General features: G+C 44.4%; 1 protein-coding gene across 1 annotated transcript in view; it reads right to left on the minus strand.

Annotated features, from left to right (window-relative positions):
* Window positions 1-11255: 11255 nt before the first annotated feature.
* DCDC2C (doublecortin domain containing 2C) overlaps window positions 11256-16353 on the minus strand; it is a 102541-nt gene continuing 97443 nt past the window's right edge. Inside the window, 2 exon segments of the mRNA XM_057557909.1 lie at window positions 11256-11349; window positions 12274-12479. Coding sequence (XP_057413892.1) covers window positions 11256-11349; window positions 12274-12479 — 300 coding nt within the window.

Below are 16353 nucleotides of genomic sequence, written 5' to 3' on the forward strand. Positions count from 1 at the left end.
GAACCTGCCCACAGCAGAGGTCCAAGCCTGCAGAGACACAGAGAGGCACTCCCAGGATGAGAATATTCTTCAGCCAAGAGATGCTCTTTGTGGGTGATGAGAAACTAGGGGACACTATGGGACTTGGGTAGTTTAACCTACTGATAAGTTACACATGAAATGTTGGAGGATTTGCCTTTTTTTTTTTTTTTTAAATGTTGTGGAGTGTCACGTACAGGGAAGTATTGATTGTAGGAAAGCTCAGTGTTGTGGTTTTTTTTTTTAATTTTATTTATTTATTTATTTACTTTTGGCTGTGTTGGGTCTTCGTTTCTGTGCTAGGGCTTTTCTCTAGTGGCGGCAAGCGGGGGCCACTCTTCATCGCGGTGCGCGGGCCTCTCACTATCGCGGCCTCTCTTGTTGCGGAGCACAGGCTTCAGACACACAGGCTCAGTAGTTGTGGCTCACGGGCCCAGTTGCTCCGCGGCATGTGGGATCTTCCCAGACCAGGGCTCAAACCCGTGTCCCCTGCATTGGCAGGCGGATTCTCAACCACTGCGCCACCAGGGAAGCCCGGATTTGCCTTTTTTTAAAATAAAACACCCTCCTGATATATTGTGCATAGCTTGTTTGCAGCTGAAGGCCCCAGAGCTAGAATACTCTCCAGATTTCTGGGTAGGGGCTTTCATTAAAAGGATGATGAATACCAGGCCCCCCCAGGAATAGAGTTCAGGCATCGATGCTGGTGTTTGGGGCCCCAAATTACCTCAACTTGCTCTCCCTTACAGAACGAGTTTCCTGCACATACAGCCTTTTAACTCCTGAACATCCCACAGGTAAGGGCCATGAGGGAGGCAAGGCAGGGGTTGGGACTCGGAAGCAGGTGACTGGTGCTGTCTCAGCTCGCGGAAGGAGGCGACTCCAGAAATCACATCCAGGAAGGGTAGCACATAGACCAGAGCGGGGACAGAGGGCCAACGTGACTGCAGCTGGTTCTCAGGTGGGTCCAGGTAAAACCTGGGGCTGGAGCCCTCACTACACTAGCTGCCACCCCAGCTGCCAGCCCAGGGGAGGGCTGGGGGCTCGCCGCGCCAGGGTGGCTCTGACTCCACCAAATCGAGGCTTATCTGAACGGGATCTAAGTGGCTGTCACCACTGCACTCTGTCACCCCAGGCAAACAGCCGGGCTACAGCAGGTGCCAACAGCCAGCTCTTCAGGAAGATGCACAGACCCTGGACCACAGGCCTGCCAGGTCCTTCCCCTGTGGGTTGAACAGGACACGACAGGCATAGAGGGACTTGGGCTCCAGAAGACTGACTTGCGTCTGTGCCTGACCTTCCATGAGGACGTGTCAGACAATGAGAGCAAGTCACTGAATGCACACAGCTTGCCCTGCCCCCCTCTCCTCTCAGCCACAAAAGCAGCCTCTTCTGGGAACCCATAACTGCCGGGACAGAGCCTCACCCACCGCTTTCACCCCGCTGGGCCCGAGGACAGCAGGCCAGCGTGACGTCTCTGCACAGGTGAAGGCCCCGGAGGACGTGCACAAGGCAGAGCTAGAAGTGGCTTCCCCAGGGCTGTGTGAACCTGAGGGCCCTGTTCACTGTCTGAGCATCTCCTGGAGCTGCAGGATGAGGGGGGCAACATCTTCTCCAGGCAGCTCGGTGGTGTGGTGATCTAGCCAGGCTCCCAGCGCATCTCTGCACCGTCACAACACTGCTCTCTGAGGCAGGTTTTCTCCTCCCCAGTTTTTTAAATTAATTTATTTTTTATTGGAGTCTAGTTGATTTACAATATTGTGTTAGTTTCAGGTATACAGCAAAGTGATTCAGTTACACATTTTTTTTCAGATTCTTTTCCTTATAGGTTACTGCAAAATATTGAGTATATTTCCCTGGGCTATACAGTAGGTCCTTGTTGGTTTCTATTTCCCCTCCCCAGTTTTTAACGTTGTTCCCTAGGTGGTCCAACTAGTAATAGAGATTGGCTACTTCCTGCCCAACAATGCCATTTCCTCTGATTCCATCTCATTTTGCATCAACTTATCCATGATTTTACTTAATAGTCTGCTTCTGATGATACCCGGCTTTCTGTATTCCCATTTTTAGTCAATGCTAAATTTTCCCTGGGCTCAAAAACAGATCCCAAACCCACTTCCTTACCTTAAACAGGAAAAGAAGAAATATTTACTATGAGTTACTTTCTGCGTATGTAATTTCAATTCTAAAAGTTTATGGAAATTATTAGAAAACTGTAGATTACCATCTCTAATTCTTCCAAATATGATATCTATTTGTACCTTATTTATTTCCTGTTGTGTGCTCTGCATCCCAGGAAAACAGGCTATGAGGCTTCAAAACAAGATAAAAATCCAAGATTTTTTAAAATGTTTTATTAATATAATCTTATTATACCTCTTATGTTTCTACATCTTAATTTTTTACATATCTTTCCAAAATAACCTTAGAGCTATTTTTAGGTGATAGATTTCCCTCCATGTGATCATTAGTCATTTTAGGGCCATTTAATGAAGAAATACTTTCTCATTCCAGGATATTATCTACAATTGCGTTAAAAATACTTATACTCAACATGCTTCAAAAATAATAAGATCCCATGGGCAAAGTCCTGAGGTGAGATATATATGATTGTAATCTTTGCTAAAAACAAACAACAGTGGCAGGTCGGTCTCTAAGTATAAAATTCACCTGGTGAAATTTACCCCACGTGAACCTGTCACAAGGTTGTGGAGCTTACATCCCACCAAATGGGAACAATTATTCTAAGACTATCTGGTTGGCATGACGGTAAAAGAAGGAATTTCCCTTGATTTCTTGCCATTTCTTTATTCCATAATCACCCTTCATTTAGTCTAGAAACAGAAGAAATCAGAAGGACTTCAGAAACAGAATCAGCTACCAATCGTCAGGTCATAGGGTTTTGGTGGATGGGTGGCCCCTTCCGTCCTAGTGACTCTGATAGATAAGGAGGACTGTGGAAAGGGGGGCCGTGATGGGAGTGGACACACCTTGAGGGCTCTTCCTTTGTGTGAGCACCGTGAGGGGTCACTCAAGGAGCAAGTGACTCATACCTCCTGCCAAGGACGCCCATCTTCACACCAGCTCTAACCCTGTCTCCACTGGGCAGGGTAGAAATAAGAGAGAAAGATTTCGGAAGCAGGAGGAGATATTCACACTCCCAGTCAGACAGGCTCTGTGAAAACCCGCGGAGTACAAGCAAGAGTCTCCAGAAGGTACGTGGGTTTCGATCAAAGAAAGGGGGAAAGGATCTTCCCAAGAGAGACAACAGCAGGAGCAAAGGTGGAGAGGGAGCAAAGCACACGGCGTATTCAGGAACCAGCAAGGAGTCAGCGATTAATCCCAAATCTCTGAGAAACAAATCCCATCCCAGTTTCTCACACTAGGCGAGACCTGCATTGCTCCTTCTTGAACCTGTTAATTCTAAGAACCTCGGCGTCTGGCTTCCTTATTCTCGTCTCATTTGGTGAAAATAACAGAAGGAGCGTGGTTAAGAAAGGACGTTTCTTAATTTAGCTGCACAGTTATTAGACTAATCCTGCTGCACTTCTCCTCCAGTTTACTAATCACTTTCAACACCATTAGCTGTAGTTTCTCACAGCCCTTAGAGGAATTTACAGTCATCATCGACTCAGCACAATCACTCTAAAAACAATAAGACGAATTACTGCCGTGGTCTAGGATCTGTATCCAGAACACGGAAATGATTCTCTATTACCTACCATTGCTGTTTTCCAGTTCAGTGAAAGATTCATCATCAAGAAAACGCAAATCAAAATACGGACTTAAGTATTTGTGAGTTAAAGGTCAGGTACAAGGTGGGTGAAGAACATGATTACCCAACATATAGGGGTCCAATAGATGAATAGATTTCTCACAGTTACCAGAACCATCCAAATACATGTTCCTCTGGAGGAACCCAAGGAGGAAAGGTGCATAGTACTTGCAATGAGGCCCACTTCTGAAAACTGCTGCCCAGTTTGACACCGGGGAGTTGTGTGAAGTGGCAAAGGGGGCTGAACTCGGAAGATTTTCAACAGTTTATGTTAGTAATTTCCATATTATTTATGGATTTCTTATGTATGTGTTTTCATGTAAGTCCTTAAAACCAATACAGAATTGAAACCATGAGCCCAGAGTTGGTCGGAGGTCTCAGGATAACACGTCCCTATAGAAGCCAGTTTCTCTAGTTTATCAATGAGCAGAATTAGCACGAGGAAGGGAAGCATCAGATTTCCCTTTAATAGAATATCCAGAATCCTGCAGGAAAGTCCTAGACGCAAACAGTCTTGCCCTAAAGCACCCTAGTCTGAGGCACCTTAAGACCGACCATCGAGCCCAGAGGGCAGGTAAAGTGAGTGTCATGAGCAATGATCAGGGTTTCATTTCAAAATAATTCACCAACTAAGGAATCACCAATCTTTACCTCTACCAAAAGAATTCTTCTCTGATTCTCTGCATCTTCCATCAGACCAGCGGTCCCACTAACAAAAGGTTGGGCAAGTTGCCTCCAGTTTGGGAACCTCTCAGGGTTCTCCCTATGCCCGCAAAGCGTATTTGTTCTCCAACAAAGGACCAAGGCTCTGATGGGCGCCACGGGTGACAGGAATCCTGGAAATGGACATCCGCCCGCCACAGGTCGTGGGCCTGTGCTCGTCCGACTCGCTCACGCGATCCTCGCGAAGCCTGGGAGGCCGGCACTTTAACTGCCCCGGTGTTAAGATGAGGACACTGGGGGTTAATAAAAAATATCAGAAAGGTGTTCTTATAGCCCAGAAAGTCACCTCCTCTTTGTACCCTTAACGTGTCCTCTCATTGCCTTGAATAGTGGCGCGAGACCGGGTGTTTTCCATCCCTGACACGCACAGCAGTGGTGAAGGCGCCCAGGAGGAGGGGACCACCGCCCGGATACAGGTGGGCATGCAGCTCCTCCTCCACAACATCTTAGGGAGAGAGGATGCGAGAGCAGGGGAGGCTCGGCTGACGCGCGGATGACAAGAGTCAACGTGCAGGGAACCCTGCACTGTGCCGCACACATTTCCCACCCACCTGAGCTGTCAGGTCCAAAAACACGCACAGCTGACCCTTGAACAAAATGGGTTTAGTGGCACGGGTCCATCTACACGTGACTTCTTTTCAACAGTAAATACATACAGGTCTACACCATCGGAACGGCAGTTGGTTGAATCCACGGTGCAGAACCTCAGGTACTTAGACCAGCCAGTGACTATAAGTTATACACATTGTTTGACTGGGCAGAGGATCAGCACCCCAACCCCTCATTGTTCAAAGGGCAGCTGTATTTGCTGATGTGCGTTCCCACCGACAGAAAAATTAGTCTTTAAAGACAAAAACGCTTTCTTTTTTTGAATTTTTGAATTTTATTTTATTTACTTTTTATACAGCAGGTTCTTATTAGTTATCCATTTTATACATATCAGTGTCTACATGTCAATCCCAATCTCCCAATTCATCCCACCACCTCCCCCCTGCCACTTTCCCCCCTTGGCGTCCATACATTTGTTCTCTACATCTGTGTCTCTATTTCTGCCTTGCAAGCTGGTTCATCTGTACCATTTTTCTAGATTCCACATATATGTGTTAATATACGATCATTGTTTTTCTCTTTCTGACTTACTTCACTCTGTGTGACAGTCAAAAACACTTTCTGATTCGGGTCTGATTCCCCCTAACCTGCCCCACGCCTGGCACTTGGTGGCATTTATTGAATGCAGTCATGTGAATGAATAGGTGAATGGCTGAGCCTTGCACTCAGTAATCCATAGGACATTAGGGCCTTTTTAAAGGAAACAGCTCCTGTGTCTGATCAACTATTTCAACCAGACTCGAGTAAATGGCGAAATGTCGTGCATTAGACTGCATTTCTCTACCTAAGCCGTGTCATCACCGGGCTTACTTTCCAAAGTTTCTATTTTTAGGGCGCGGGGGCCCAGTACCTAAACCCCAAGGCACCCACACTCTTCTGTCACCAGCATGGGGGGATCAGGGTGATTAAGTCCAGACTGTGTTCTGAGCTTTTGCAGCAACTGGAAAAGGGAATTAAACGTATCTGTAAGTGAGGCGAGGAATGTTTTCTAGGCTGAACGCTGGGGTAAAACCGACAGGAATACACCTCATCGTGTCGAAGCAACTGAGAAAAACACATGGAGAAGAAGTAAAACAACATAAAATATAGCTGGGACTCGCAAATGATAAGCAATTTATTTTCCTTTCACACCATATTGGATCACAGAGAAGAGTGATGTCATTATTTTATTATTTATAACTACTGGGACCTAGCCATGTGAGACTTGGCTGAGGTATCTGGATTTCAGACCATTTGTTTTCTGCTTTTATCATTAATCATTCCTCCAGCCAAACACCGAAGCTATGGAAATGCAGAGATCCCAAACTCCCAGCTGTTGTGAGCGTGGAAGACTTACTGCCAAACAGCATGTTTGCTCGTGCAGCCTTTGGGCCAAAGATGGTGTAAACACTTATCACTGTGCAGTGCTAGCGCTGCAAGGAACGTCAGGGGTCATCCAGGCCTCCCCCTCACTTCCCAGGTGAAGAGGGCAGCAGGATGTAGGCGAGGCCCAAGAAAGCATGAGCCTTGGCCAGACTCCCCCGTCTCTGAAAGGCATGACTTCGGCGAGCAATATACATGCTCCCAGCCTATTTCCTTATCGCAAACCCTCACCCTCCTCCTCCTCATCACCATCATGGTACCTCCTTTCTGACAGGTGCACCGCTGGGATGGAGACGGTCACACCATACATCACTCTGTTAGATGCCGGCTCAGTCACTCAACCTTCACGGCACGGAGGCGTCCTGCCACTGACGTCCAAAGATGGCACGAGTCACTCACCCCAAAAGAGCAAGACTTTGATGGCCGCTGTAACGCCACACTGCCAGTATGGCAGCCACTGCCACACGTCACTACTGGGCACTTGAAACATGGCTCCTCCAAACTGAGATGTGCTGTAAACGTAAACTACACACTGGACTTGAAGTCAAATTTCTCGCTCCTATTTTATATTGATTGGACATGAAAGTGAGACTATTTCGGTCTATGAGGTTAGATACAATACATACTATTAAAATTAATTGCACTGTTTCATTTCACGTCTTTTAACGCGGCTGCTAGAAAATTTGAAATTGTACGTGTGGCTCCCACGTTGTCTTCCCCTCAGACGGGTCTGTTCCAATCGCCTGCCTGGCCCAGCCTCTGGGTCACGCGGGATTTGCTCTGCACCAGCAGCGCCCACTGTGAGACAGCGGGCCGGGAGGAAGAGGTGGCTTGTCCAGAGCAGCTGAACTCTTGGCCTCAGTCTTACTGTTACTGGAATCTTTACATATCAGCAAGAACTCAATCTATAGCCTTTCTTGCCTTTTGTCCTTGAAACCTCTGCTGTCAATCTTCAGGCTTTCCACATGGTATCATTTAAAATGGGCATTCCCAAAGATATGTCTAATCCTAGGACCAATGACATAACCGGTTCTTATGGGTTGAACTGTGTCCCCCCCAAAAATATATGGTCAAGTCCTAACCTCCAGTACTTATGCATGTGACCTTATTTGGAAACAGGGTCTTTGCAGATGTGATCACTTACAGTGAGGCCATGCTGGATTAGAGTGGACCTTAAATCCAATGCCTGGTGTCCTTGTAAGAAGAGGAGTTGCCAAGTAAAGACAGAGACACACAGGAGAGGACTCCATGAGACAGAGACTGAAGTGACGCAAACAAGGGACTCCAAGTATTGGTGGCCACCGTCAGAAGTGGACAAAGCAATGCAGGATTCTCTCCAGCGTCTCAGAGGGAGCGTGGCCCTGTCGACACCTTGATTTTAGACTCTGGCCTCCAGAACTGTGAGAGGATGATTTTCTGTTGTTTTAAGCCACCCAGTTTGTGGTATTTTGTGACAGCAGCCCTAGGAAATGAACACATTGTCGGGAGAGGGGCCCCCATGCAGAGCGAACGTGTTCTCCTATCTAATGAAGAGAGTTCTTTTTGCAGGTTCATAACCAAATAACTGTTTTTTGAAAAAGTACACATTTTATTAGCAATTGTAAAACTTAACATCTAAAACAAAACATAAAGAATACATGATGTACAGTTCATTTATAAAAACACAATCTAGTGACCGAAAGCTCATCAGTGGTTACCTGGGGCCAGGCGTGGACCACACGGAGATGGACCACTGAGGGCACCAGGAAACTTTGGGGGCTGATGGAAATGTTCCGTACTCGGAATCGGTGGCCAGTTCACGGGTCTGTAAGTGTTTCGAAATTCTTCAAATGGATGCAGTTCCTTGTGTGTGTCACTCAAGTTGACAGAAAACAATTAAAATATGGCATTATAATAAACCTAGATATTATTCCACAAATTTTAAGCCAATGGAATAATCTTTATCCAGATTTGGCATCAGCAGAGTTGAACAGTCACACCACTTCCACCAGTTCAGCTGCTCAAACTGGGTTCCGTGCCGAGTGGTAAGGCCCACAATGCATAATAGATTTTATCATTTTTAATTTAAGGAAATATTTTTGTGCTGCAGACACAGTAAAATGAATTAAAAGATTAATGTTAACAAAAAACACATTTTTAAAAATTGCATTCAGGTCAGAGTTTCATTTTTAGCATATTTATGGTTATCTTTTTTTTCACCCTTTAAATATTTCACACAATGCATTACATGATTCTGGTAGGCCACTTAACATTTCTTTTACACTTTCTAAGCATTTTTCCACATTTGATTTTCAGCCATTTGAAATAGCAGGTGGAAATAAGCAATGCAAACAAACCACCAAATGTAGGAGTCTTTAAAATCTTGGCTAGATAGGTCATATCTATTTAAGATACACTATGAAAAAGAATGAACCACAAATACTTCACCTGAAAAAAAATGCTAAAAATCAGAGGCTAATTGTAAATGTTCTTGGCATAGCAAGAGATTAAGCAAATGATGTGAAAATATTTTAAATATCATCGGAACTTGATAAAAATTCAATGACCCAAGAGCGTTTCAATTTTCTTGTACCTTGAGACTATGGCATCATCCATCATTAATGTAAAATCCCAGAAAGATTTTGCATCCTTTTGGCTAAAACGTGACCACATACACAAAAGAGTTACAAGGTAGCGGACATGCCTTTGTTGTTGCCAAAAGAATTCTGACCCCTTTCAGCCAAAAGAAAAGCTGTCAAAGATGGAAGCATTCTCAAGGGGTTCCACAAGGGCCTGGGGGCTAACTAACCATTGATATATATACATCACCATAATCCAGGAATTCCGGTGAGCACGGAGTTAGAAATACTGTAAAGAGATTCTTTGAAAAAAATAGAAAACATCTAGACAAAAAGGGTACATTTGGTGACCATCAAGATCAATAATGATATTCTGTACACGCTTCTCTTTGTTTTTTCTTCCACACCCCACCCCTTCATCTTGCAACTAGAGACTGGGAGAAGGTGGGACTTAATTATTACTTGGCAATTGATAGAATGATGGTTTGCCCCATAAATTGTCAGAATTACAGATGATGCACGTCAACATGAAACTTTACCTACTCTATTGTCGCACAAGTCCAATGCTACATAAAATGTATGTCAGCACTATAATACTGTAGTCAGATTTTTAAGATAATTCAGACAAGGTTGAATTCTTTCAAGTAAAACTATGTGTTAGTGATATCATACTGGGTTTTGAAATGCATTAATTTTTCATTGGCCATGAAACCAGGACTAGTGAAATTCTCAACCCACCCCCACCTACAGACCACGGGGCAGGAGTGGCCAAATCCTCCGCAGTTTGCTGACCTAAGTACATAGGACCAAACCTAACCCAGCTTTGGCTCTGATAAACAGCTATTAACAGATAGGTTACCCACTTCACTCTGCGAACCACACAGAGTTTCCCTCAAATAAGTAAGAGCCTTTTTCCAGAATTGCACCTCTGCTGATATTCATCTCACAGGACTTCTCAGCATGGCTATAGACATCCACCTGTCAGCTTAGAGAATTCGAAGGACAGACCTCTCTCAGTGACCTGCAGCTCTTCAGAATCTAAGCAAAAGGAAATTCTTGGGCTGAACAGAGCTGCTCTGATGCTTTTGTCTTAACCCTTCAAGGCAAGAAAATAACTCATGTTCAGCGGCACAATTATCCTCCCACGCACAGGGGCTGCCTGACTCTCAGACACTGTATCAGTTTGGATACTTCTAAGATCTTTCGAAATAAAAAACAAACAAGATCACAATCGAGATGGTGACAGAAAAGATCATTGTTTCAGTGTTTGGCGGAGAGAAAAGTAAGCTCAGTCTTCTTTTTTTTATTCCCTCACTGTATTAAGAGTTACAGAACAGGGACCATTAAATGAAATTTCTCTGTCAAGGTCAATGTAGGCATGAAAAACGGTCAGGGAAGGGATTCCGCATCTATATGCTGGTGTTGTCCACACGTATGGAACCCTTAATTCTCCCTTTCCCCCTCCCAAACCTGCTCTTCCCTCCTTTTATCTTTTATCTCCTTTTGCTTTTATCCATCCTGGTAAATGACCATCTAGCTTGTTGCTCAGGCCAAGCCCCTTGAATAAACGCGATCTCAATCACAGTTACTACTATCAAATGTGGCGTTTTCTTCCCATGATTAGGTCACTACACTGAGGAAAAATAAAGGTGAACAGTAGTCTTGTCAGAAACTGGCTGGAGATGAAATATAATTGGGAAGAAATATGTGTTCCCTACTTTAGGAAAACCAACCTCCCTGAAAAGCCGGAGGACACAAGCCCAAGGAGACTGTCCCTGGGGGGTCACGAGCGAGAACAAAGGGAGCCGCCGCCCCTCCCCCCAGGCCCTCCTCGGGGCTAGATGTCATTTAAGAAGAGGGATCTCTCTTTTGAGTAATTGTTACAACAAGGCCAATTAGCCTGTGCCTGTCTTGCAGAGAAGCAGGATTCATCAATATAATCGTGAGCGAACAGTCTTATTGTTTTAACTGGAAAGAGAGTAGTTTCAAGGACTTCCTAATGTCCCTTGGGGCTGGTTATTAATTATGCACACCTGGCTAGTTCCACGTATACCTCACCCAGTGTGATGGATTACCAACAAAAAAGATGGTTCCAAACTTCCTGCTGACCGTGATCTCTGGCAGCAACACCACAAGGTTCTGGTATCCCTTCTTCACCCTCAACTGATGTGGGCTCGGGAGACGCAAACACGTTTCGCAACAGGCTCTAGCTAGGTCTTGTCACGGAACTGGGATGTTGCCGGGAGGGGCTGGTTCAACAAGTACGTCTGGAGGGCTCGCGCGTGCTGGCCGCGGTCCCCAGCCCTGGAGGCAGCAGTGAACAGCACAGTGAAATAGCTGCTCCCCTCCCAGCAGCAACAGGAGCTCTGCTGGCACCTGACATTCATCACTAGCAGTGTGACTAAGCCGCTTTCTCTTTTTTTTTTTTTAATTTATTTTTGGCTGCGTTGGGGGTCACATGGACGTAAATGCCCTACTTCATACCACTGCTGGCACTTTGAGAGCAAATGTTTTTAAAATCTTTTCCATTAGCAAAACTAGGCACGTGTGCAGAGCAGCTCACAGGCTGGACTTATATGTAGACTTCGATCTTTGACTTTCTGATCTGACATCTCTAAGGGTCTCAAAAGATTAACTATTCGTATGTTGTGATATTTCAGAATATGAGCAATAATAAAGGGCTGGTTTGCCACTACCAGGGAAAGCCCGTTGGCTTCTTGCTTGCTGCAGTTTGACTACAGTGTCCATGGAAATACCGTATGAAGCTTGGTCCCACGAGACAGCCTCAGAGCCATCAATACTCGAGTAAGCCAGGGAGACTCATAATTTCAAATTCCATCTAGGAGATCACTGGGAGCTGTTCTGCTAAGTTACTTCCTCTAGAAATAGTCTTACCCTGCCTCTCTGGAGCCTTCTGAGATTACTGCGCTAAGGTAGGAAAGGTTAAATGGAATGACGGGATTTACTGTCTCCCGCTGTTCAGTCTTGGTGCTGATCTATACAGCAGGCGGGGCCTGAGAAATTTCTCCAGAGACGTCAGCCAGCCGACCAGGGCCAGCTCTTCCTCCTGCCTGTCAATTTATTGTCTGTATTAACAACTCACACCACTGGTGTCAAATGGCAGACTGAAAGTCAGAATTAGCAATCTTAGGCGGTAAACTAGATAGAAAAAAAAGTCATCTAAAATTAGAATTAACTCACATTCCTGTAAGGGGGGGCGGGGCTTACCTGGGGCCCTGGCCGAGAACAAACCCACGGAAAATCAGCAGATCAGACCACATGGAGGTCCAGTCCTGCAGGGTCCGGCACAGCCCCGCGGCCGCTCTCCTGCCCGACACCCTTTCCACCAGGGAAGCCCGCCTCACATTCTGCCCTGTGTCCTCAAACTCCTCAGAGAGGCACACCTGAGTGCCACGAAGGTGCATGCCGTGCACCTGCGACATCAGAGACGGATGCCCTCCGGAGCAGGGGGACCTGAGCTTCACGGGCATTTAGGTGATTCGTCTGCCGCATCCTTCCTCTCAGAGAGCACGAAGCAATGGCTCCTGCCCCAGGAAGGGTGCCAGGGGCCCATTTCCTTGCTGTGCTCTGATCTGCTGGAAGAACCACACCATGACATCTTGTGTTAAAGAAAAAAGGGGGGGGAGGGAAAATGGAAACATGCCCCAAATCAGTGATGCATGAAAAATTCTAAGTTTTCACTGGTCAGATTTTTTAAAATAAAAATAAAAGGAATTGCATCTAGGTGCTGCAGTTTCCCAGCGAGCTCACCAGCATGTGTGCCCCAGGGAGGTGGGTGTCCCCTGATTCTTCTTCCATTGCAATCTGGAATTTGCCCATTATGCAGAATTCCAGAAATACGTCAGAATATGTCACTCGAGGATTAAGAAAAAAAATTTAAGCTCGCCGATTTTCAAATTCTTAAAATTCTGAATATCCTATGTGTATTTTTTGAGGAAGGAATTCAGCTTCATTGGCATGTGACCTTGTATTCCCACTGAGAAATACAAGATGCAAACTTTATTCAAACTAATGCCCGTTGGTGTCACCAGTGAACAATGCCACCAACACACTACACTTAACTTTTTAAAAATTCTCTGGGTAGACCATTCTAAACCTCAAAGTTCACAGTCAAGTCTCGTATTCTTTTATAAGCATTTTATTTTAGCATTTAAAGTGCAGAATTGGAGGGACAAACGCAACATCCAAAGAGTCCATGATGTACAGTTAAAGCTGAGCCTTCCCTGAATTTTCTTTTCAATTGTTCAGTTGAGTTACAAGCAGTGACTTATACTAGATGCACCTTATAAATAATAAGCAGAGATACTGCTTAAAAGAAATCCATCATCTTGGTGACAGGCAGCATTCTTGCAGCCAAGATGCCATTTCTGGATACAACTTGTGCCCACCTGCTCGAATTGATTGCCACATCACTAATACTTCATGAAATGACAAGGTGCCCCTTTGGACAGCCCCAGAAGGGCTGCAGGAAATGACCAGGGAGTCAACTAAAGGGAGCTGCCTATTTCAGAATGAGGGAAGATGGGCCACTTCTCTACCCTACCCAGACACATCCGAGATCCAGGAAGCAAGCAGAAGAGGCTTGAAGCCAGGGTCACCTACACAACGTCTGGGCTTCAAACTCATGCATTTTCCACAGATAAGAGCCCCAGCATTCACCCACAGGTCTCCAGTACTCTTGATCTGCACCGCATACAAAACATGTTTCGTTACCTTGTTTCTAATCCATAGTGGAGTAAACATTTCTCAAATTTTTCTAAATTTTGGTTATTGTCTGTTCAAAATCAGTTGTAAGCTTTGATCAGATTATCCAACAAATAGAGCCAAATAAAGCCTTCAATCTTATTTTATACAACTGCAACTATATTTCATAGAATTGCAAGTTTGCAATTTTGTGGGGAAAAGCTTAAAACCAGGACTTCTCCGGTGGTTCAGTGGTTAAGACTCCACACTTCCAATGCAGGGGGCACAGGTTTGATTTGATCCCTGGTCAGGGAACTAAGATCCCACAGGCCATGCCACGCTGCACGGCCAAAAAAAAAAAGAAAAAGCAAAGAAGGCATTCAACATATTGAATGACGAGAGTTCAAGTGGACGACTTAATCTGGAAATTCTATAATTTTGCCTGGAAGTATCTCAACTAGTAGGAAGTTTATGAAGAACCTATTTTTAATTGGATTAATTTGTATTTTTATCACAATAACATAAAATTGAGAGGCTCTGTGATTTTGCAGCATATAAATTTAACAAAACGTTAAAAGAATCATCAATAGAAACAACCCTTTGCTGAGTTTTGTTTGGTAAAAATATTTGTCAACAAAAGACATCCTGACTGGAAGCAACAGACAATAACTACAAAAATATTTGCCTGAAATATTTACAATTTTTTTTTTTTTATGGCTGTGTTGGGTCTTCGGTTCTGTGCGAGGGCTTTCTCTAGTTGCGGCAAGCGGGGGCCACTCTTCATCGCGGTGCGCGGGCCTCTCACTGTCGCGGCCTCTCTTGTTGCGGAGCACAGGCTCCAGACGCGCAGGCTCAGTAATTGTGGCTCACAGGCCCACCTGCTCCGCGGCATGTAGGATCTTCCCAGACCAGGGCTCGAACCCGTGTCCCCTGAATTGGCAGGCAGATTCTTAACCACTGCGCCACCAGGGAAGCCCTACAATTTTAATATTTTTAAAATAGCAATGAGAATTTTCACCTTAGCAAAATTTGCTATGAGATTACCAGGTCCCTCAGCACCTCTAGAGAGAGTATTTTCTGAATTAAAAATATAACAGTATGTAGAGACGATTAAATTGGAGGTGTCAGAAATTTCAAATTTATTAACCACAAAATATTACTTTGAAGAATATTAAAGGAAATTTTATACGAAATTTAAAATAATTACACCATATTAAAAGCAGATATTTTTTGAAAAATTCCAGGGACATGGTATTAAATAAATATAATTTTAGGAATGCAATTAACACACATGAATATATACCAAGAGTGGTTATTCTGCTTTTTTTTAAGTTCAGATCATCAGTATCAAAAAACCCCTATTTTGTCTTAATGCACATGGATATATCTTATTTATTTTATATAAAAACTTGCTTTCAAAAGTTTCAAAACTTGTTTTTTAATAAAACCATCTTCAGATGCAGCAATGTGATAAAATTAATTTTGTGGTCAATAAATCTGTATGTGTGTGTGTGTGCACGTGTGAGCCTGGGTGTGTGTGTGTGTGTCTCTCTCTTTCTCTCTCCTCTCTTCTCTCTAGCCCTCTTTCTCTCTCTCGCTTTACTTACACATACATATATTAAATCATTTTTAGTAGCACTTCTCATTATCAAAAGTACCCTAGTTCAGATAATAAATTTATACGGTCATCTTAATCACTGGCTCAAAGGAGAATGCTTCAGCTTTTCCTTCCCTGCTTCCCTTGTGGTGGAGGAAGAATAATGCCTCTTCCCACATCTACCCAAAGTCAAATAAAGGAAACTGTCATATGTACCAATCACAGAGATTGAGGACTCTCAAGAGAGAGAACTTGACATGCCATTCCCCAGTCCAGTGGCCGTATGGGATTGCTGATCTGCTTCTCTGTATTTGTATGAACCAAGAGAGAACAGAATTTAAAACATATGGCAGGTGCAGAAATGGAACGATCTGCATTCCCACCAGTTGCCATGTCAAGAATGCCTCAAGACAAGCATTTCTGAAATAGCAGAGTAAGGACCATCAAAAGTTCACTTCTTCATAAAAGTAAGGAGAACACCAGCAAAAAGGGTCAAAATCAACTTTTTCGGGACTCTAGAAATTAATCAAAGGGTTGTAGCTATCCAAGGAGCATTTATTCAGTAGGAACAGCAAACTCTGTGACGTTTTAATTTGACCTATTCCTAGTTCCCTCTCTCCAGCTCAACAATAGCCTTGAAAAAGAATCACCTCACAACTGTTTCTTGGTAGTTGTGAAAACCACAGCTTAGCACCCACTGGAGAAGGCAGAAGGGGTTTGGAGCTCCCCAAAACTCATACCCAGAAATCTGTCATTATCCGACCATTCTGGCAGCTCCGCAAAAAGCTCCATTCTCAAGGCTTCTCTTTGTCTGACCTGACTCGGAGCTCACTCTGTATAAACAGCCCTATCTCTGGGCATTTGTCAAAAACAATCAGTGGCAGTTGTTTAACATCACAGCAGCCTGGTGTGGCAACACTAACTGGGACTAACAAGAGGCTGGCCAAAAAATTTTTACATTTTAAGTTCTAGTTTTAAGAAAAAACTAGGGAATGAGACATCTATAG

This window comes from Balaenoptera acutorostrata, chromosome 12, assembly GCF_949987535.1.
Source record: "Balaenoptera acutorostrata chromosome 12, mBalAcu1.1, whole genome shotgun sequence".
Classification (NCBI taxonomy): Eukaryota; Metazoa; Chordata; class Mammalia; order Artiodactyla; family Balaenopteridae; genus Balaenoptera; species Balaenoptera acutorostrata.